This window comes from Canis aureus, chromosome 24, assembly GCF_053574225.1.
Source record: "Canis aureus isolate CA01 chromosome 24, VMU_Caureus_v.1.0, whole genome shotgun sequence".
NCBI lineage: Eukaryota > Metazoa > Chordata > Mammalia > Carnivora > Canidae > Canis > Canis aureus.
The window spans coordinates 8,647,109-8,670,832 of NC_135634.1; the positions used below are offsets into that span (position 1 = coordinate 8,647,109).

General features: G+C 41.8%; 1 protein-coding gene and 1 non-coding gene across 5 annotated transcripts in view; both read left to right on the top strand.

Annotated features, from left to right (window-relative positions):
* Window positions 1-1,378: 1,378 nt before the first annotated feature.
* Window positions 1,379-23,724, top strand: part of N4BP2L1 (NEDD4 binding protein 2 like 1) — a 33,447-nt gene continuing 11,101 nt past the window's right edge. For 2 of the 4 annotated variants that reach the window (XM_077868179.1, XM_077868180.1), the window contains exon 1: window positions 1,379-1,785. In XM_077868179.1, coding sequence (XP_077724305.1) covers window positions 1,610-1,785 — 176 coding nt within the window. In that variant the 5' untranslated portion in view covers window positions 1,379-1,609. Of the gene's footprint in view, window positions 1,786-8,893; window positions 8,943-23,724 lie in introns of those variants that run through there. The other 2 variants (XM_077868178.1, XM_077868181.1) reach the window with 2 other exon arrangements.
* LOC144296674 (small nucleolar RNA SNORA16B/SNORA16A family) lies at window positions 9,831-9,959 on the top strand. The gene has a single exon (XR_013363684.1). It is a non-coding gene; the product is annotated as a small nucleolar RNA SNORA16B/SNORA16A family (small nucleolar RNA).

Here is a 23,724-nt window from a genome sequence, read left to right on the forward strand (position 1 = left end):
TTTTTTCATGTGTGTGTATTTTAATCTCAATTTGCACTAGCCACATTTCAAGCGTTCAAAAGCCTGTATCGTACAGTGCAAGTCTAGAATGAAAAAGGTAGTAATTTGAGGGTGGGCAAAAACTCTTATAAGAAGTATATAGAATACATAGAAGTAGAGGATACCCATATTAAAGCATCACTATTTTTATGAGTCATGCGTGTTATCTGTTCCTTATGGTTTTGCCCTAATATAGAGAGAAGCTTTTGAAATTCTAGTTTTCTCAGCAGTGCCAAGATCCTTCCTCTGATTCTGGGAAGGGATTTTCAAGGGATAGCAGGTCATCTCCCTGCCCCACCTCTCCAGGGGAATCCCAGGGGGGAAGGTGCAATTCTCAGCACAGACCCCTCCCTCCCTACGTGAGTCCTTCTTTCCAAAGTTTATTGTGAAATCTCTGGATTTTGTTTCAGAAGGAAATTGCTTCTCTTCACAATTCCTTTTCAAAATGTTCATACCTTAGCTGCCAGAAACAAAATGTATTTACTTTACAGTTAATTATTACAGCCAAAGCCACATATACGCTGGATTTTTCCAGCATGGTATTTTCAATATTGTCTCTTTCTGTCCATGCATCTTGAATTTTGGTTCAGAAAATAGGATCGCTCTATCACACCCTTGAGTGTGAAATATTGGAGAGTGCTGTGGTGATCAACCAACTGGAGCTCATCAGTTCCTGGAACTTAGAACTTAATTCTGGATACTTCTCTATAAATGATTTTAGTAGACTGCTCCTTTCCCTGGGGAGCTGAAAGAGTTCCAGAGAGGCCGTATCTTTTCAGGTGGCAGCAGAGCAAGTACCTGGGCAGTATAGTTCTTCTCAGGAGACCTAGTTTCTGTAGCTGTGGCCAGATCAATCTGAGTTTTAAGGGGTGCATTTTTCTGATGATGAGATTTAAAGTTATGTAGAGGCAACAAAGCTTTCTAAGAATATTTTTGGCAGGCTAAAGAAGGATTAAAAAAAAAAAAAACAAGAAACGAAACGTTACAGGCCCTGGGACAGCGTGTTGGCCGCCGGGACACTAGCCAGATATTGGTGCTCATAAATGGGGGAGACAATGGACTTTACTGTTACTATTCAGAATGCTGTTCACAGTTGTTTAATCGTCGACCAAAATGATTTCACTTTCAAGGTCTGGGCCAGTCGGGGGTGGGGTGGAGAAGGGCTGTGGCAGAGGGCCTGACTGCCGAGGCCGAGGCCGAGGCCGGAGGCCCAGGGAAGCGTCCCAGGGTCCCACCGGGCAGGGCCTCTCCCGTGTGGGCTCAGGGCGGCCAGAGGCGAGGGAGCGGGTCGCGGGGCGGGGGCGCGGGGCGGGGTGCCGGGCGCGGGGCGCGGGGTGCGGGGCGCGGGGCGGGGTGCGGGGCGCGCCCAGGTCTCCCAGCGTCCGCGGCTCTCCAGGTGGGGACGCCCCCTCCCACGCGGCGCGGTTCGGTGGGGCGGGAAGGAGGGGCTGGGCTCCGAGCGCCGCCCCTCCATCTATCACATGGCCGGAGAGCCACAAAAACAACAGCTTTGGCCGAGACCGTGACTTCGGGGAGGGAGCCCGGGGCCCTCGCAGCCAGCCCCCACCCCATGGAGGAGAGTTTCCTTGAATCCTTTGGGAGGCTGAGCCTCCAGCAGCAGCAGCAGCAGCCTCGGCCGCCAGCCCCGCCGCCCCCGCGTGGGACACCTCCGCGCCGCCACAGCTTCAGGAAACACCTCTACCTCCTGCGAGGCCTCCCGGGCTCGGGGAAAACTACGCTGGCCAGGTAATGACAGCGGCCTGGGCGCCCGCGGACCCCCGCCGAGCGAGCCCGGCCCCGAGCCGCCCCGGCCCGCGCCCCGCGCCCCGCCACCGCCACCGCCACCGCCACCGCCACCGCGTCCGCCCGGCCCCGGCCCCGGCCCCGGCCCCGGCCCCGGCCCCGGCCCGAGCCTGCTGCGGGGGAGCCCGCGCCGCCCCCGGTGCCCGCGCGGCCGCGGCCCGTCCCGTGGGTTCCACGCTGCGCTTTCCCGGGGGGACGGTGTCGGCGCGGCGCCTTGCGCAAGCCCCAGAGGGCACGGCCCCTGCCCGGCCGCCGAGCCGGACCCCGGGCCCCGGGCCAGCCGCGGAGGGAGCCGTCGCCGCCCGCAGCCCGCAGCCCGCAGCCCGCAGCCCCGCAGCCCCCGCAGCCTCCCCGCCGGGGCCCGGAGGCCCGCAGGGAGTCTTCTTCGGGAGCCCGGCGGGGACCGCAGAGAGCGCCGCGGGCCGGCCGCTGGCGCAGCGCCCGCCACGGTGCGTCCACAGGCGTTTTAAAGCAGAGCGGAGAACCGAGGGGCCGGGGCGGGGGCCGGGGCCGGGGCCGGGGCGGGGGCCGGGGCCGGGGCGGGGGGCGCGCCCGCGTGGAGAATCGAGCGGAATCAGGCAGCCCCGCGTTTGCTTTGGCAGCTGCGAAGGTGCACAGGTGCACGGGGAGGGGCTGGCGCGGCCCCGGCGGGAGGTCATTAGCGGAGCCTCGCCTCGGGCGCCCAAATTCGCGAGTTGCGTAAGCGGCGCTCCCGGCACGGGGCAGCGGGAGGTGCGCGGGCCCGCCGCCTGCCGCCGCTGCCGCCGCCTGCCGCCTCCCTGTGGCCCACCGCGACAGCCTCATGCCCACAGCCCCCGCTTTGCACTAGATGCTACGTTGAACTGTTTCTCTCCTTGCTTCTGCTGACGCTGGCCCGCCTGCCTGGCTTGCCTCCCGCCTACCTTTGCCCGACTGATTCCACTAGCCCTTTAAGACTCGGATCTGTCACTTTGCCCAGCAGCTACCCCTCCCCGCCGGTAGGTGCTCGCCCTCTGGGCTCCTTGGCTTCCTGTTTACACCTCTGTGACTGCGCTGGGTTTTGCACACGGTTTTGTGTATCCTTCCTCAAGTTCCTTGAAGCGAGGGGCCATAGAAGGAGCCTCTTGCCCTCAAAGAGCTTTCCATCTCCTTAGAGAAGTAAGGCTAGCCATAGAACCGTGGAACTGCTACAGAACAATCGAGGAGGCTACATTCAGGAGCTGATCTGGGTGGTACACAAAGATGGTGGGAGCAGGGTCTCAATCCATTGGGGTCAGGGAACTGTGACAGCCCCGGTGATGTGCTGCCAGTTTAATTAGGATTCCTGGCTGATTGGTGGAGTCAAGCCTTTAGCAAAAACAGTATTGCTACATTTTTACAGATTAAAGGGGTGGTGACTTCCAAAGGGTCATTGGCACCCTTTCCTAAAACACATGGATTTCAACAGGCCTCTCTGATTAGGGAGGGAGGGTGGAGAGTGGGGGAGCCTGATTAGAAATCAGCAGAACTTGGGTATTTTGTGACACAGTCCTGGCGGGTACATCTGTTACAAACTGAGTATCTTCTGAATTCAAGTCCCATTTAGTTTCACTTTGATTTTGCTGATCCGTGGCCTGTGGCACGCTGAGTGTCAAAGAAGGAAGTAAAATCTTTGGCCAGATTTTGTTTTTAACTACTTAAAAGGGAAGTGATATGACAAGTGGAAGGAAAAGTGCATAGAATTGAACATCAAATCCGTGGGATGTTGAACCTTAGATTCCTTATCTGTAAAGCGAGTGGGTTGGCCTGGGCGGTCTTTAAGGTCCCTTCTGGCTCTAACATTCTACACTTTTAGGATTTTAATTCCTGGTTGACATTTGGCTAACCAGAAGACACCGGATGAGAGACCAGCTTATTAAAGAACATCTCTCTAGGGACGACTGGAGTGAGCACTGGCCTGGGAGTCTGAAGATTGTGCCTTTAGATCCTCTTCATCACGAAAGCTGGTGACTTTCAGCAATCACCTAGCTTCTCTGGGACTTATTTTCCTTATCTATAGCTACTAAGAAGGGATTAGATTAGGTGATTTATTGAAGATCCCTCTGGCTCTTAATTTCTACTTGCCAGTCTTAAGAATGGTTTGTTAGTAATGGCTAGGTCAGGAGCTCTCTGACGTTGGAGTCAATTTATGGCTTCAAATCCAAGCTCTGCCACTCACTTCCCTTTGGCCTTTTGCTCAGCTCCTCTGCACCTAAGTTTCCTTTTCTGTTACATGGGGATGTCTGCTCTGTCCACTTCAGAAGACTCTCGCAGAGGTTAAATGTGTGTGAGAGAACTTGCTAAACTTTAAATGTTGTATATATTTTACGAGGTATTCGTTGCTGCTTCAGATGTTGATCAGCGGAGATAAATCTTCAAGGTGTTACTGGGGAGAAGCCTGGCTCTGAAATGAAGCAGGCAGCTGGAGGTTGACTTTGTGAGTTCTCCTGTTGGGAGTTCTAGAGGCAGAGGAGCCTTGGCCCTGCTTTGGTGGTGGTGGTGGGGATGGTGGCTTGTGCACTTGTGTAGCAATCTGGGAAGTAAGAAGGGAAACAGGGCACAGCTCAGCAAGAAGGGAAGCCTTCAGCCAGGATGAAGTGGTGCGGCGAACGTCACCCGCCGTGACCCTCAAGGACCTGTCTTCCCCTTTTTTCTGGGGGGTCGGGTGAGGTGAGAAGAAAAATGGCTAATTGTTAAAAAGTACACGTGGAGAAAGTCATAAAACTGTAAGGCTATCTGAAGTATTGTTGGATTCTGGGAAATTCTATTTTCCTTATTCTCTGTATTTTCCAAATTTTCCATAACGAATATGTATTTTTTGAATCAGAAAAATAAAAAGTTTTTAAAAATTGGAGGAGATCGTTTTTACAAATGTGGGTTCATCTTTCTTCCTGCTTTTCTCATTTTATTAAAGATATAATAAAAATGTTATTGAAATTAGGATATGTTGTGTCTTCCAAATCAATGTTAGATTTCTGTGCTTTTTACCTATATGTTTTTATAGTTTGAAGGGGCTGGGATGTTGAAACCACCTATTTAAATTCTTTGGAAATATTTAAAAAACAGTTTTATCAGGTTTAAGAAAGTTTTGAGTACAACAGAATACTAAAAACTTAGCATGCCCCCTAAATCTGTCTTATCACCTCTATTTCATGAAAAAAAATTTCAAAAATAGTTTATCATTGACCTGTAAGTCCTACTTTTAGGAATTCATCCTGAGGCAATAATTGGACAAGTACATGAAGGGAGAGGAATGTTCATCACAGAGCTTTTTTATATGATAGAAGAAATGTGAGCCAACTTAAACATATAAAAATAGAGGATTAGCTTACAAGTCATGCTGTCATTAATGGGACCATAGATGTATTTGACATACAAATATATCAATTCCCATCATTAAGTTAAAAAGCCTATTAGCAAAGCTATCTATCTCTCTACACAAAAATTCCATTTTCTATTCAAAGAAAGGGGGTCTACATAGACTTAGAGACAAATGTGTGAAAAGATATCTGTTGGTAGTTGTTGACTACACAAAAATTCCATTTTCTATTCAAAGAAAGGGGGTCTACATAGACTTAGAGACAAATGTGTGAAAAGATATCTGTTGGTAGTTGTTGACTTTAGATAGTGGGATTATGGACTTTCTCCCCCTGACTTATTTTCTCATGTTTCCATGACAAATATGTATTACTTGTTAACTTTTTAAAGGTGAAAATAACTTTTTAAAGTTGAAAATAGTTTTGTGAAATAAGATGGCTAAATGGACTCAGGTTGTGTGACAAAACATTTATTAAATAACAAAATAAATGTATCATTTTCTGTATAAAAAGTCTTTTTTCCTATGTTTATTCTCAGTTGGACATATATTAGGAAATTTCTTAATACACAAGATTGATTCTAATTGTTATTAAATATAATATTAATTATTAACTTGTTAATTAGCATGTGAACTAACGTGAGCCACTTGATTCTTCAACACCTCAGGTTCTTTTTCACTGAAATGGAGCTAATATTTCATTAATAAGTTTGTTGTGGGGATTTAAGAGGCTGTGGTAAACAATGATCCCATAATTATATGTGTGAAAGTACTGTGGAACGCGTGGGCTACTTAACTACCAACAATTGTTAATTATTCACTAATCAACAATAATAGTATTTGCTGGGTACTTGAAAACTATTAGTACTTGCTTAGTAAATAAGATTAAGAGAAGGAGCCTACAAATGACTAGTAAGTGGAAAACAATAATTAATACACTGCTATGGGTAAGTTCTAACAAGGAAGAACATTTTATATGCTGCTGGTATTCAAGGCCAGCGAAGTCACTGAGAATGATTAGGGGGGTAGGAAAACTATGGAAGAGACAATGCCTTCCATGTGGAAATGGTTCTTGAACTGGCCTTGAAAATGGGAAGGATGTGGCTGAACAATGGAAAGTATTAGCAACATGAATAAGAAGATAGAGATGAGAGACAGCTGGGTGGTCTACTCAGCTGGTGAGGAGAATGGCTTGGCTGAAGTGGATGGTTTGAATTAGTGAATGTGTTGGTTAGATAAACTCAGGGCCAGATCACGGGGAACACCAAAACCTGCACAAAGAAGTACCAAGTTGGTAGAAGAAATAGGATTCCAACCCCAAGACCCTTTCACTCTCAGCAGATGATCCAGGAATATCTGTTTCCACAGCTGAACTGACAAACTCACCTGGATCTGCATCTGTCCTTTCCTCTTACATCAATGAAAGCTACTGTGGATGATCTGTTTACCTCTATGCTTTGCACCGTGTGTGTGTGTGTGAAAATGTCCCCCTTTTGAACCATTATAACCATTTTTTAGGTGTACAATTTAGTGGCATTAATTACATGATGTTGTGCAACCATCACCAGTATCTATTTCAAGAAACTACCCATGAAGTGATAACTCCTCATCCCCTGGTAACCTCTGATTTACTTTCCATCATTACGTATTTGACTACTCTAGATACCTCATGTAAGTGGAATCATACAGTATTTGTCTTTTTGTGTCTGGCTTATTTCACTTGGCCTAATGTTTTCAAAGTTCATCTATGTCGTAGCCTATATTAGAACCTCATTACTTTTTATGTCTGAATAATATTCCACTACAGAGATTGTCCATTTGAAATGAAATGACAATAGAAGAGGGTAGTTTTTCCTTTTGTTTTTAAGGCCATATATGAAAAATGTTGTCAACTTTATGTCAGTACCCTGGAATTTCTTGGACTCTTTGCACATCAACCAAAGTCTGAGAACCACACTCTAGTACATGTTGCATCCTTTGCAATGTTCCAGTTCCTTTTGGCACCATTGTTATATGTTTTCAGTTAGGCTCAAAGGGTGCTTGCTGACAGCTGTCTTTTCTTTTATTCATGTCTCCACATAACATGAAATTTTCCATCAAGAGAAACAGCTTTCCATTTTTTGGCACTAGAGCTTTCCGAGGAAGTGAGAGGATGCTTTCCTGATGTGATGCAATGATAAGACAGAGGTGAGGATGAAGGTATACTTTACAAGCAAATATAGTGAAATATGGCAAGCAGTTGAGAAGAGGGGATCAGTTAGGTTAGCTAAATGGTGAGTAGTTAGATCCCAAGTCATCCTTTGCTCCACAGCGCCCCTGGTCAGCAGGACTGTCGTAAATCAAAGTAAAGTCAAAATATAAAGTTTGTAGTATTCCAAGTCTCTGTATATGAAAATAATCAGGTAGGTGACATATCAGATCTTTATTCTCTTAGGCCTACTTGGAGAAACTACTAGCCTTTTACATTTTTAATGATTTTCCTCACGTGGATTTTAAATCTCCTCTCTTCATTGTGGAGAGTCCTTAACAATACCTCTCTCTGGAGGTTAGGATGAATAAGGACTTATAAATGTTTCACAGAGAGTAAGAATATACAATGCAGTGTGTGTTTATAATTACTTGCTAGAAAGGCTGTCCAACTATCCAGGAGATTCACCATCACCATGGTCCCAGAGCCATTGGGATAGTGGGAGAACACCCTGCTGAATTGGAGCGGTATAGTATTGCAGGTGTGGTTTATGATTAGAGAAGCAATAGAAATAGAGGAAGAAGTGAAAGGGGAAGAATGTTTTCATAGAAGAATCTCAGGACATGCACAAGAAGTTCCGTAGTCCAAGCCCGAGAAACCAAGCTCTGAGAAGTTAGACATCTTGATCAAGGTCACAGGGATGACTTATTTCTATTCCAGAGCCTTTACTTCTACACGGAGTGAAGAGGCTAGTGGGAGTGACTCTGAAAGAGGAAGGTTGGTTTTGATCTGTTTGATGAAAAAAAAAAAAAATAACCCAAAACACGTACATGGCCTTTATTAAAGGGGCTGAGTTTACCTTGATTTCAAGCCACATTTTATTATTTGTCAGTAATGATGATATGTTTCTTTTGATATATATATATACACACACACACACACACACACACACACCACGAGGGAATGTATTTTCTTTATTAATGTGGTACCACTGGGGACAATAGGAGGGGATGACTTAGATTTTTTTTTATTTTATTGATTGATTGAAGATTTTATTTATTTATTTGAGTCAGAGAGTGAGGGAGACCACAAGCAGGAGGGAGGAGCAGGCTCCCACAGAGCAGGGAGCCCGGTGTGGGACTCAATCCCAGGACCCTGAGATCATGACCTGAGCCAAAGGCAGACACTTAACTGACTGAGCCACCCAGGTGCTCAATTAGATTTTTTAGTAAGTATTCATATTTATCCTGATTATGATGTGTTGGAGAGAGATGTCATCAACACCCAACTCTGGAGGGTCTAAAGCCCCTTCTTCACCGGCTCTCATGATAGGACATTTGTAATTCAATCTAGTTCCTTCCCTCCCTCATGGCATTTCAATGAACTCTTTTCTATATTATGGCACCATTCTAGGCCCATTCAGACTCTAGAAGAACCCAATAAGAAATTGTCTTTACTCCAAATTGTTTAAAGAGATTAAAAGCTCTATGGATTGAGGAAATAGTACAATAAGGAAAAACTGATCTAATTTCTAATTGTTCTTTTGTAAGGATCTCTGTTGCATCATTATGGCTTGGGGAGAAGGCTGTTTTTATCAAGGTAAGAGCCTGGGAAAGGGGGAGAGAGAAAGGAAAGAAAGCCCACATTTATTAAGTGCTGACTGTATGCCTGGCACTTCTTATATGCTGGCTTATTAGATCTTTACAATAACTCTACGATACAGTCAATTTCATTTTATAAGTGAGGACGTTAGGATCAGAGGATTACACATTTGCTTCAAAGAGTCCAGATTTCATAATACACAAAGTGGTCTTACCTTACTAGGCATGTTCATGAACAAACACACCTACATCCACTTTTCACAGTTAACGAGGGAATCTTGTTGAGGTATGATTATATAGCTAGGAGGTTTCAATGTTCTTTTTCCACACTTCTTAAGGGTATGATGAAGCAGCAGGTCTGAGAGGGGGTTTCTCTGCTTCCTAACATTATGCCTTTCCAACATTCTTTGCTCTGTACTCTGGCTTTTTTTCTCCCTTACATTAGCACCACCTGACAGATGCTTACCTATTATCTATTTATTTTACTAGGAGGTAAGCTCTGTGAGATGAGATGTGTCTTAAGTTCTGAAATGGGAAAATGTTTTCTCTTCAGCTTCTGAGAGAAGTTCTGGCACCTTGTAGGCCTAAATCACTAAATAGTTGCTGGATTTATTAATTCCAGGAGCTTTCTACGAGATGTCTGCTCAGTTGTCCTCTCAGTTGAGTAAGCACAAAAGCAAACAGAAGATTATTCACCTAAAGAGAGTTAGTTGTAAAACAATGAATGGGCTGTAGAAAATAGACAAGAGCAAAAAAGGGGTACAGCCACCCCCTCCAAAGTCCTCTTCCATCAGAGCACAAGAAAACCATTCCTGTGTTTTACACGTGAAGACATGGGATGTGCCATTTCCACCACCCAGTAGTTACACTAAAAAGAGGTTTAAAAATTAGAATCAAAGATGCAGTTGCTTTCACATAGAAGCAGCAGTCAGAAAAGAGCCTAAATGACAGTTTTCCTATTCAACCACTGTTCTGTTGTCTGTAACTGACTTATGACATGTTGGAAAACACAGTTGAAGACAAGTTAGCACAGAGGTAGGTGTGCTTCTGGTTCTTTTTCCCATTCTGAGCACCACAGAATTGACCAACAATAGAAACAGAGGAAACCAGTACTGTGGCTAGATTCTACAGAAGGGAGCTATTCACATGAAAGAGGAAGGAAGTTCTTCCAGATAACGTGGAACGGGACCACACTGGCACTCGAGGGCTGAGTCTGGTTTTGGATCTGATGAACATGCCCTACTTGAGAGGCAGCAAGGGGAACGGCAAGAGGGAGTGGTAGGACAGTCTGGGAACTCTTCGCTGAAGTCTTCTTAGCCGCTGGGGCTTGATAGTGTCCATGGGGCCGGCAGAGGTTGAGCTCCATCTCTGCAAGGGCAAGGCTGAACCTTGGCACGGTGTTTGGCAGCGCCAAGAAGGTCAAGCCACACCAGACTTGGGGGAGAATGTCCCAGGTCATTTGCTGTGGCTCCCACCCCATTCTCTTCAGGCTGTTGAGTCATAGAACTTAACTTATTCCTTACCCACCCCCACCCCCGCCCCCCACCCCAGTTTAAAGTCCTTGAGGAGAATACCAATAACATCAGAGAAAGTGCTGGAATCCAAGAAGAATACTCTCTTTCTGTCTCCTTTGGGAGGTAAATCCAAGGTTTGGGTAAAATTCTCAATGTACAAAGATGAGTAACTAGAAATTCTCCTCACACAGTTTGGGGCTGTATAAAAGGAGTTTGCATAATTAAGGCAACGGAGCCTAATATTCAAGAATCATTCATATATATCCAGCAGATATTTATTGAATATCTCTCATGTGCTTGATATTCTTCTGTTTGCTCAGAATAGAGCAATGAACAAAACAAAAATTCCTGCCTTCATGGAACATATATTCTATCGAAGAAAAAAATTTTCTGCAGGGAAGAAGAAAAACTTTAAATAACATGGGCTCTGCTTTCAAAGAACAAACAAAAAAGAAGTCCATCACTATTCTACTTGATGTATATACCCTCAGGCACTGTTGTATAAATGCAAAGGGAGATAGGCACACTGATGGTCTCCGAAACCTGCTCATGGTAGGGAAATTGCAAACAAACTAAATGTCACTAGAGAAAAGGACAAATAAATGTAGTTTATTTTATAGTCAGCTCTGGGACCGGAAGTCTAGGACTTAATCCAGCTGTGCAACTCATGAGTCTTTGTTTTTTCCAGCTTTAATGAAATGTCATTGACACATAACATGTGTTTTGTTTTTTAGATTCCACATATGAGTGAAGTCATGTTGTGTTTGTCTTTCTCTGTTTGACTTATCTCACTTAGCATAATGCCCTCTGGTCCACCCACGTTGTCAAAATGGCAAGATTTTATTCTTTTTATGGCTAAGTCATATTTCATATATACAACACATCTTTGTTATCCATCTATTGATGCACACTTAGATTGCTTTCATATCTGGGCTATTGTAAATAATGCTGCAGTGAACACAGGGGTGCAGATATCTCTTCAAGTTGGTATTTGTTTTCTTGAGATAAATACCCAGAAGTGGAATGGCTGGATCATATGGTACTTCTATTTTTAATTTTTTGAGGAACCTCCATACTTTTTTTCCATAATAGCTGCACCAATTTACATGCCCACCAGCAGTGTATGAGGGACCCTTTTATCCACATCCTTATCAACTCTTGTTATTTTTTTATCTTTTTGATAATCGCCAGTCTGCCTAGTGTGAGCTGATGTCTCATTGTGGTTTTGATTTGCATTTCCTTGATGATTAGATATGACTGTTGGCCATCTGTATGTCTTCTTTAGAGAAATGTCTGTTCCTATCTTCTGCCCATTTTTAAATTGTATATTTTGGGCAGCCTGGGTGGCTCAGCGGTTTAGCACCACCTTCAGCCCAGGGCCTGATCCTGGAGACCCGGGATCGAGTTCCACGTGTAAGTTCTTAATATACTTTGGATATTAACCCTTTACTGGATGTATGACTTGAAAATAACTTCTCCCATTCAGTAGGTTGCCTTCTTATTTTGTTTCCTTCACTGTGCAAAACCTTTTTAGTTTGATGTAATTATATTTGTTTGTTCTAGCTTTTGTTGCCCTTGCCTTGGGAGACTAGTCCAAAAAAATATTACTAGGAGCAATGTCAAAGAGCTTACTACCTATATTTTCTTTTAGCATTTTTATGGTTTCAGGTGTTACATTCAAGTTTTAAAATGTATTTGAGTTATTTTGATATTTTGAGTTTGTGTATGGTGTAAGAAAGTGGCCCAGTTTCATTCTTTTGCATATGGCTGTCCAGTTTTTCCAGCACCATTTATTGAAGAGGCTGTCTTTTCTCCATTGTATATCTAGCCTCCTTTGTTATAGGTTAATGGACCATATAAATGTGGGTTTATTTCTGGGCTCTCTTTCTATTTTCAAAATAGACCTATGTGTCTATTTTGTGCCAGTACTATACTGTCCTGATAACTATAGCTTGTAGTTTGAAATCAGGGAGCATATTACCTCCACATTGTTTTTCTTTCTCAGGATTGCTTTGGTTATTTGGGGTCTTTTGTTGTTCCATAGAAATTTTAGTATTATTTGTTCTAATTCTGTGAAAAATGTTATTGGTATTTTGATGGGGAATGCATTGAATCTGGGTAGTATGGACATTTTGACAATATTGATTCTTCCAATCTGTGAGTATATGTTTCCATTTATTTGTGTTATCTTCCATTTCTTTCATCAAAAATATTCTTTTTAAAAAATGTTTATTTGGGGCAGCCCTGGTGGTGCAGCAGTTTAGCGCCGCCTGCAGCCCAGGGCATGATCCTGGAGACCCTGGATCGAGTCCCACGTCAGGCTCTCTGTATGATGCCTGCTTCTCCCTCTGCCTGTGTCTCTGCCCGCTCCTCTCTCTCTCTGTCTCTATGAATAAATAAATAAAATCTTTAAAAAAATGTTTATTTATTTGACAGAGAGTGAGAGAGCACAAATGGGGAACAGCAGAGGGAGAGGGAGAAGGGGGCACCCCATTGAGCAGGGAGCCTGATGTAGGGCTTGATCCCAGGACCTGGGATTGTGACCTGAGCCGAAGGCAGATGCTTAACCAACTTAGTCACCCCGGTGCCCCGCCCCAATAAATATTCTTACAGTTTTCAGAGTACTGAAACCTACTTTAACCTACTACGTTAAATTTATCTCCAGTTTGTTTTGTTTTTTTTGGGGGGGGGAGGGGGGAGGATGCAGTTTAATTAAATAAGTTTTTTTTCTTCCTTTCTCTTTCTGATAGCTCATTAGTATATAGAAATGCAAACCAAGTTCTATATATACTAATTTTCTATTCTGGAACTTTACTGAATTCATTTATTAGTTCTAATAGGTTTTTGGTGGAGTCTTTAGGGTTTTCTGTATATAGTGTCATGTCATCTGCAAATAATGACAGTTTTACTTCTTCCTTACCAATTTGAATCAAGCCTTTTCTTTTACTTGTCTGATTGCTGTAGCTAGGGGTTTCAGTACTATGTTGAATAAAAATGGCAAGAGTGGGGATCCTTACCTTGTTCCTGATCTTAGAGGAAAGGCTTTTAGCTTTTCACCATTTAGCATGATGTTAGCTGTGGATTTGTCATATATAGCCTCTGTTAGGTTGATTGAGGTACATTCCTTTTTTTTTTTTTTGAGGTACATTCCTTCTATACCCACTTTGTTGGGAGTTTTTAATAAGTGGGTATTGTACCACCCAGGGCAAGCGCTGGAGACAAGAGCCACCTACATTTTGGTTCTCCTGCTATAAGCTCCCCCTGCTGCTCCCCTGAACCCCCCTTCCTTCCATGGGTCTGGACAATCCCACAGCATGATCTCCCTCCAGGACCTACATACAGGCCTCCACTTCCAGCTGAGTTCTTGGCCTCATGGCTAGGACCCCAAGGAGGGTTATCTAGACAAATGCCTGAAGGACCTTCCTTGGGCTACACAGGCTAGCTGTCATGGTGCCTAGTGGCCAGGAGGGTAAAAATGGACATTGATTTTTGTCAAGTGCTTTTTCTGCAACTATTTAGATGTTCATATGATTTTTATCCTTTGTTTTGTTAATGTAATATATCACATTGACTGATCTGCAGGTGGTGTGCCATCGTTGCATCCCTGGAATAAATCCCACATGATCATGCAATTTGATCCTTTATGTTGAATTTGGTTTGCTAATATTTTGTCGAGGATCTTTGCATCTATGTCCATCAAGGATATTGGCCTGAAATTTTATTTCTTTTGTGGTGTCTTTATCTGATTTTAGTATGAGGGTAATGCTGGCCTCATAAATTGAGTTTGGAATCGTTACTTCCCCTTCAGTTTTTTTTTTTTTTTCCCCTTCAGTTTTTTTTGGAATAATTTGAGAAGGGTAGGGATTAACTCTTCTTTAAATGTCTAGTAAAATTCACCTGTAAAGCTCTCTAGTCCTGGACTTTTGTTTTTTGGGAGTTCTAAAATTATTGAATCAATTTCATTACGTGTAATTGATCTATTCAGATTTCCTATTTTTTCATATTTCAGTCTTGGAAGGTTGTGTGTTTCTAGGAATTTGTCCGTTTTCTTCTTGTGTGTTTCTAGGATTTTATCCATTTCTTTGTCCAGTGGAAAACTGTTTTTTCAATTTGTTGGCAAATAATTGTTTGTGGTAGTCTCTTATAGTTTGTATTTCTGTGATGTCAGTTGTAACTTCTCTTTAGTTTCTTGTTTTATTTATTTGGGTCTTTTTTTTTTTTCTTGATGAGTCTTTTTTCTTTATAAAGATTATTGATTTTGTCTGTCTTTTCAAAAAACCAGCTATTTCATTGATCTTTTCTATGGTCCTTTTTAAGTCTGTATTTCTTCTCTGATCTTTATTATTTCTTTCCTTCTACTAACTTTAGGCCTTGTTTTTTCTTTTTTTTCTAGTCCCTTTAGGTGTAAAGTTAGATTGTTTATTTGGGATTTTTCTTATTTCTTGAAGTAGGTCTGTATCACTATGAACATCCCTCTTAGAACAGCTATTGCTATATCCCATAAATTTGGAAAATTGTGTTTCCGTTTTACTTTGTCTCAGGGTACTTTTTGATTTTCTTATTGGTGTGTCCATTGACACATTGGTTGTTTAGTAGCAGGTTATTTAGTCTCCAAGAGTTTGTGTTTTTTCTACTTCTCTTAACTGATTTCTAGTTTCATACCATTGTTATCAGAAAAGATGCTTGATAGGACTTAAGTCTTATTCTCTGTTGGGTGCATGAATATCTACAAATGTTCTATCCCCTTCTTGGATTGACTCCCTTATTATTATGTATTGTCTTTTCTTACAATCTTTTTCTTTTTTTAAGATTGTATTTATTTATTTATTATTAATTATTTAATTAATTTATTTATTCATGAGACACAGAGAGAGAGAGAGAGAGAGGCAGAGACACAGGCAGAGGGAGAAGCAGGCTCCATGCACCGGGAGCCCGATGTGGGATTCGATCCCGGGTCTCCAGGATCAAGCCCTGGGCTGAAGGTGGTACTAAACCGCTGAGCCACCCAGGCTGCTCAAAATACCCGATTTAAAAATGGGCAGAAGATAGGAACAGACATTTCTCTAAAGAAGACATACAGGTGACCAACAGTCATATGGAAAGGAGCTCAACAGCACTAATCATCAGGGAAATGCAAATCAAAACCACAATGAGACATCAGCTCACACTAGGCACTTTGGCCATTATCAAAAAGATAAAAAATAACAGGTAGGTCTTGATGTGAGGCTTGATCCCAGGACACTGAGATCATGACCTGAATTGAGATCAAGAGTCAGATGGTCAACCAACTGAGCCATCCAAGTACCTCCAGTCAAACTAGTTTTGTGTGGTATGAGTATTGCTATTCCAACTTTCTTTTCTTTTCCATTGGCATGGAATACCTTTTTCCATCTCTTCACTTTCAGTCTGTGTGTGATTGGATCTGAAGTGAGTCTCTTGTCGGCAGCATATAGATTTTTTTAATCCATTCAGCCACGCTGTTTCTTTTTATTAGAGCATTTAATCCATTTACCTTTAAAGTAATTGTTGATAGGTATGGACTTATTGCCATTTAAAAATTTGTTTTCTGGTTGTTTTTGTGTTCTCTATTTCTTTTTGGTCTCTTGTTGCTGATTGTTTTCTTTAGTGTTATGTTTGGGGGCCTTTCTCTTTATTTTTTATGTTTCTATTGTGGGTTTTTTGTTTAGTTATCAAGAGGTTCATATATATTGGCCTGTATATATAGCAATCTACTTTTTAAAAAAGATTTTATTTGTTTATTCATGAGTGACAGAAGAGGGAGAGGCAAAGACATAGAGGGAGAAGCAGGCTCCCTAAGGGGGGGCCTGATGTGGGACTTGATCCTGGGACCCCGGGATCACACCCTGAGGTGAAGGCAGACACTCAACCACTGAGCCACCCAGGTGTCCTTAATCAGTTAAGTTCTGACACAATCTAAAAGCACTACATTTTTGGTCCCCCCACACACATTTTATGTTTTGATGTCATGTTTTCATCTTTTTATTTTATGAATCTCTTAACTCCCTTATTATAGTCATAATTGGTTTTACTATTTTTGGCTTTTAATCTGTAGTATTTTTTCCTTTTAACCTTTAGCTTTTAAAAGTGCCCTTTACCATATATTTACCTTTACCAGTGAGAGGGTTCCCCCTCCCCCCATACCTCTAGTTATTACCTTTTCTTTTTGACTTAAGGAAGAGCCTATGCAATTTCTTGTAAGGCCAGTTTAGTGGTGATAAACACCTTTAGTTTTTGCTGCTGTGGGAACTATTTCTGTTTCAATTCTGAATGGTCACCTTGCCAGGTAGAGTATTCTTGTTTATACATTTTTCCTCGTCAACACTGTTTCCTGCAACTCTCTTCTGGTCTGCAAAATTTGTACTGAGAAATCAGCTGGTAGTCTTATGGCAGCTCCCTCGTATGTGACTGTTTTTCTCTTGCTGCTTTTAAGATGATCTCTTTAGCTTTTGCCATTTTCATTATGTCATGTCATAGTGTGTATCTCTTTGGTTTCATCTTTTTGGGGGTCTTTGCTTCCTGGATCTGGATGTCTGTTTTCTTCCTCAGGCTAGGGAAGTTTTCATCCGTTATTTCTTCAAATCAGTTTTCTGCCCCTTTGTCTCTCTGTTCTCTTTCTGGAACCCTTAGAATGTGAATGTTAGTACACCTGATGTCCCAGATGTCCCTTAAACTATTCTTATTCTAAAATTTCATTTTCCTTTTGCTATTCTGATTGAGTGCTTTCCACTGTTCTTCCAGATCAATGATCCAAAATGCTATTGATGCTCTTTAGTGTGTTTTTCAGTTATTTTATTCTTCAGCTCTGTTCTGCTCTTTCTTATATTTTCTAACCCTCTTAAACTTCTCACTGTGTTCCTCCATTTCTCTTCTGATTTTTGAGTATCCTTATGTGATCATGACTCTGAACTTTTTGTCTGATTTTTGAGTATCCTTATGTGATCATGACTCTGAACTCTGAAGCTCCATTTCATTAGAGCTTTTTTTTCTTGGGACTTTTCTTGTTCTTTGGTTTGGAACATATTTTTCTGTCTCCTCATTTTGTTTGACTTTCTGTGTTTGTTCCTATGAATTAGGTGAACACCTACTTCTCACAGTCGTGAAGAAATGGCTTTGTGAAGGAGAGTCCTCTGTGTAGATTATGTGTGCTTGGCAGCTTGGTAGGGCAGGCAGAAGCAGCATGGGCTGGGAAGTCCTGGGGTGTGCTGCACTGGTGTTGCCTTGATGGGATGGCTGGAGCTGAAGTAGGTGCAGGCTGGTGGGCCCTAGGGTACACCTCACAGGGGATGCCCTAACAGGATGTGTGGAGCTGGAGCAAGTGAGCGTGGGCACCCTGGCAGGTTGGCTAGGTCAGTTGTAGGCTGGAGGGACTTGAGGGGCACATTGCACCAGGACTGTCATGGCAGGGTGGCTGGGGCCTGCGGGGACATGAGCCAGAGTGTCCTGGGGCACATCAATGTGGGGCTGCCTTAGTGGGGTGGCTATATTGGCTGTGGTCCATATGAGGGGTCCTGTGTAGTGCTGTGCCAGGGCTGCCTTGTGGGACAGGTAAAGCTGGAGCAGGTGTGGGCCACCCTGGTGGGATGGCTGGAGCTAAAGGAGGCATAGTCCAGTGGGGGCTGGGGGTATGCAGCACCTGGGCCTCCTTGGCAGGACAGCTGGGTTGGGCAGAGGCTGGGTGGGGGTGGGGGGATGCCCAGAACATGCTGTGATGAGGCTGCCTTCATGGGACAGCTGGGGCTGCTGTGGTCAGGGGCCTGGGGTGTACAAGGGCAGCCCTAGCAGTCTGGCTAGAGCTTGTGGACTCTTGACTGCACACTATCATGGTGAAAAGGAAAATTTAAAAAATGGCATTCACTGGTACCTCTGATTGGAGAGAGTTACAGCATTTCCCCACTTGTGTCTCAGATACTTGCATTACTAAATGGACTTCCTCTACATATAGTATAGTTGCCCTTTAAACTGCCGTGTTTTTCACTGTGCTGAGGGCAGGCAAGTCTGCATGCAGGACCCTTAGTGATACCTCTCTTCTGTATTGTCACCATGTGTCTACCTCTCTTCTCCTTCCGGTGTGGTTTCTCATCATTTGTGGTGCAGAAGCTGTTTAGTCAGCCCGCCGTTCTTCAGGAGGAATTGCTCTCTCTGTAAGTGTAGGTTTGGTGTCTATGGGAAGAGGTGAGTTCACGTTCTTCCAATGTAACCCTCTTGAGTGGCCCTCTTTTTTTTTTTTTTAATTTATGATAGTCACACAGAGAGAGAGAGAGAGGCAGAGACACAGGCAGAGGGAGAGGCAGAGACACAGGCAGAGGGAGAAGCAGGCTCCATGCACCGGGAGCCTGACGTGGGATTCGATCCCGGATCTCCAGGATCGCGCCCTGGGCCAAAGGCAGGCGCTAAACCACTGCGCCACCCAGGGATCCCTTGAGTGGCCCTCTAACAGAGCTTTGTAGTTTGATGTAGTCTCCCTTATTAATTTTTGCTTTGGTTGCTTGTGCTTTAGGTGGCCTATACCAAAAAATTGTTGCCAAGATCAATGTCAAGGAGCTTTTCCCCTGTGTTTTCTTCTAGGGGTTTTATGGTTTCAGTTTTTACATGTCAGTCTTTAGTCCATTCTGAACTACTTTTCGTGAGTGGTGTAAGATGGTGTCTAGTTTCATCCTTCTCATGGGCTTATCCACTTGTCCTGGCTCCACTTATCAGAGAGACTGTCCTTTCTTTGTCAAGTATTCTTAGTTCCCTAGTCCAATATTAGTTGACTATATATGTATGGGCTTATTTCAGGGCTATCAATTCTGTTGCATCAGTCTCTGCCTGTTTTTGTGCAAGTACCATACTACTTTGATCACTATGTACTATAGCTTGGAATCAGGAAGTATGATGCCTCCAGGTTTGTTCTTTTCTTTTTTTTCTTAAGATTTTATGTATTTATTTGACAGAGAGAGCAAGAGAGCGTGCACACAAGTGGGGGAAGGGGCAGAGGGAGAGGGAGAAGCAGACTCTTCCCTGAGCAGGGAGGCTGATGCAAGACTCCATCCCAGGACCCTGGGATTATGACCTGAGCTGAAGGCAGACACTTCACCAACTGATCTACCCAGGTGCCCTACCAGCTTTCTTCTTCTTTCTCAGGACTGTTTTGGCTTTTGGGGGTGGGGTCTTTTGTGGTTCCACAGAAAATTTAGGATTGTTTTTTCTACTATTTCTGTGAAAAATGTCACTGGAATTTTGATAGAGATTGTATTGAACCTATAGATAACTTTGGATAGTATGGCCATTTTAACAATATTAATTCATTCAATTTATGAACAAGGAATATCTTCCCACTTGTGTCATCAATTTCTTTCATCAAAATCTTATAATTTTCAATATACAGATCTTTCACCAACTTGGTTAAATTTATTCCCAAATACTTTATTATTTTTGGTACTACTTTGAACAGGATTGTTTTCTTTATTTATTCTTTAGACATTTTGTTGTTAGTACATAGAAACGCAACCAAGTCCTGTTTATTGATTTTGTATCCACTCACTGGTATTAATTTCTTCATCTTTAGCACAGGGGTTACTAACAGTCTTATCTCACAAGTCTATCTGAGCATTATATGAGAAATGTAAAGCCATTTGAATAGTGTTGGAACACAGTAAGCACTTTATAAATGTTAGCTATATTTGCTGATAATGGAGTACAGAAAGCGGTTAAAAGAAATGGACTAATTCTATATATAAGCATGAATAGATACAAAAATATACTTTTCCTTCATTTATTCTTTCAATAAATATTGAGTGCCTACTATATTTAAGGGAGTCTTCTAGGTACTTGAGAAAAATTAGTGAACAAAATAAAGATCCTGACTTCATGAAACTTGTATGCCAGAGGTAGGGAAACAGATGTAAAGTATAAGGAAATTGTATATTATATTAGAAGGTGGTAAGGGTTCTGGAAAAGAGAAAAGAGCAGTATAGTAAAGGTATTGGGAATGCCAGAGTTAAGGACAGGTTGAATTTTAAGCTAACAAAACAAATATGAAAAAATGTCAACAACTATAGCTCCATCCAGGTGGTAGATCTACAGATATTTGTTATTATTTTTCTTTTTTTCTATATATTTAACTGTTTTTCTTGAAAATTCCTCTCCATGTGATGAGGTAAAAAAAAATAGTCTTAAATATGAAGGGAATTGACTAAGAAGCAGAAAAGAATTTTAAAAGGAGCTAAATGAGATCTATTTTAAAAAAGAATATAAAAAAAATGTTGGACTTTAAAAGCCCATTAGAGATAGAGATGAATAGAATCACAATACAGAAAATCAAAGAGTAATCTAGAAGACAAATGTGATAATAAATATAACCAAATAAAACCATAGTAAATATAACTGAAGAAGTGATTACAGATACAATAGCACATATTTCTGAATTGAAGACTAAATGAAAGTGATAATAAAAAGATAAACTCAGTACTTAGACATATACTGGTAAGACTGGTACAAAAACTGTTAATTAAATACTCCAATTTCCTGAGTTCCTTTTTGTCGGGTGCGGCAATGTGCCAACCATAAAACTACATTTTCAAAGCTCTCTTGCCTCTTCCACCATGTAGAAGCTGGAACTGCAGTGGCATTCTGTGCCCACCAGGAGGCACAGAATGGAGGAATAAAGGAATGGAAGCCTCTTACTAAGAAAGGTGGTAGCTACCTGGATCCCTTGTTGACCTGGGTCCATCATACCTCTGTATTTTTATATGTAATATATAAATTTTTAAAAGACACTGTTACTGGAGTTTTCTGCTAAGTGTAATTAAGCCCATTTATAACTGAAACATATTTGAATTATACACATCTGGGGGAAGGGACTGTAATCCAGTAATTCTCAACCAGCCAAACTGCTAATGTATGAAGACAATAGAAGGTCTTTCTCAGACACACAAGAGCTTGCAAAGTATGTAACACCTATGTAGCATGACTCTGTGTAGATCCGAGGTAAAATTTGGGCAGCACAGCATCCAAGCTGTGTAAATTTGGACAAATTATTTAATTTCTTGAAGGTTTTTCTTTAAGAACTAGAGAAAATATTTACTTCATAAGATTGTTATAAAGGTTAAGGAGAGATAATATATGCCAACCCCATTGTTTAGTGCTTAGCACTCCTGAAAAGAAAATTTATTGGAACAACCAATTTTAGCCCACCAGGGGAAGAATGAAAGACATCTAGAAAAGAATATCCTTGGGGCACCTGCCTGGCTCAGTCCATAGAGCATGTGTGACTCTTGGTGTCGGTGTCATCAGTTCAAGCCTCATGTTGGAGGTGGAGCCTACTTAAAAAAATCCTTTTATGTGGTGTTGTTCAGAAATGTCTCCTCAAACAAATAAGAAAATAAGGTATAAATTGTATAAAGGGAAGATTCACAACTATTGAATATAATTTAAAAAATAAGAAAATACTGGAAAAAAGATAATGAGGAATTTACACATCAAGATTAGTACAACAAAACAAAGTCCAATAACAGGCCTAATTATTTGTTATCATTTAGTATGTAATGAAAAATGTTTTAAAACAATGGGGAATTGACAAAGTATTCAGTTAATGTGATTGGGATAACCAGGTTTCTATGTGGAAAAAAATCCAGTTAGATCCTTAACCAATACAAGAATACCAAAATAAAAAAATATTAGATGATTGGGAAGTACAAGGTAATAGGACAAAGATGAATATTTACATAAACTTGGGATGGGAGAGACTATTGTAAATGTATCATCAGAGGCAGAAAGTAGAAAGTAAAAGATGGACGTGTGACTAGAAAAATTTCTAAAAATTTATTAGGCTTTCGTGTTAGACTTTGTCATAAAATTAAAAAGAAATTTACATGTTCAGTAAGGAGATAATATTAACAAGGATACAAAAATATAATTCATAACAAAGTATCTCTAAATGATCAGCACATGCTGGGGGATCTCTGGGTGGCTCAGTGGTTTAGCACCTGCCTTTGGCCCAGGACGTGATCCTGGAGTCCTGGGATCGAGTCCCGCATCGGGCTCCCGGCGGGGAGCCTGCTTCTCCCTCTGCCTGTGTCTCTGCCTCCCTTTCTCTCTGTGTCTCTCATGAATAAATAAATAAAATCTTTAAAAATAATAAATGATCAGCACATGTAAAATCTTGCTGACAAAGAAGTTGGTACAAAGTAAATGCTTAACTATAGTGCATTGGTGAAGTAAATTATGATACATCCAGGTGAATATTTATGTAATAATCTGTAAAAATAATGTCATAGCAAGATATTTCATGAAGTGGGAAATAATTGCTTTGGAAATAAGTTTGATGAAAACTTGGTTTGCTCTATATTATGTTTCTGTTTTTATGTAACAAAACATCAGATTTAAAAAATTCTATTTACCTACCTATATACTCACCTATCTATCTATCTTTCTATCTCCTGGAAAGAAGATCAAGATGTTAATAATTATTTTTAGATATGGAAATATGGGAACCTCCCCTTTTTGAAGTTTTCTGTGTAAAAATATTCCACAGTGAAGTATTTCTTTGCTAATTAGAAAATAAAAACAATATTTTTAAGGTTTGTGTAGATAAAGACATAGGTGCCAACTCGAAGGGCTATCTACTGGCCAAATATGGGACAATTTGGGCATCATAAAGAATAATGATGTTAAAGATTATTAAAAGGGAAGGGGAAAGAAAGCTCCTCTTTACAAGACAATGCACAAAGTAAATAAAGAAGAAATTACATAATGAGAAGAATCAACATTCTGCGATTCCTAATGTAATACTTGATTCAGGGTCAGCAATGAATGTAAAGATCATTGGGGGAAAGGTCGGTGAGTAACAGGATCATTATATGGGGCCTCACAATGTCACATCCCACTTCCCATCCCTGCCCTCCTGCACTGACCTTGTATAACATTACAAGGCAAGCAATGTTCCTTTATGGAGGAGAGATCTGCCTGACACCACCTCTCAGCCAAGTCACCAAACTGAACATGATAGTACAAGCTGTCATTATGTACAGAAGTACACAAACATTACCTCTGTACTTTCCTTCCAAAAATGTGTAACCTGGACCTAATCATGAGGAAATCATCAGAAAAACTCAGAATGTGGGGCATTCTTAAGCCAACTGACCTGGACTCTTCAAAAAACAGAAACCAAAGAGGGCCCGAGGACAGTTCTAGATTAAAAGAAACCAAAGAGACAGAAAATCAAATGCAGTATTTGAACCTATGAAAGACATTATTGGGACCATG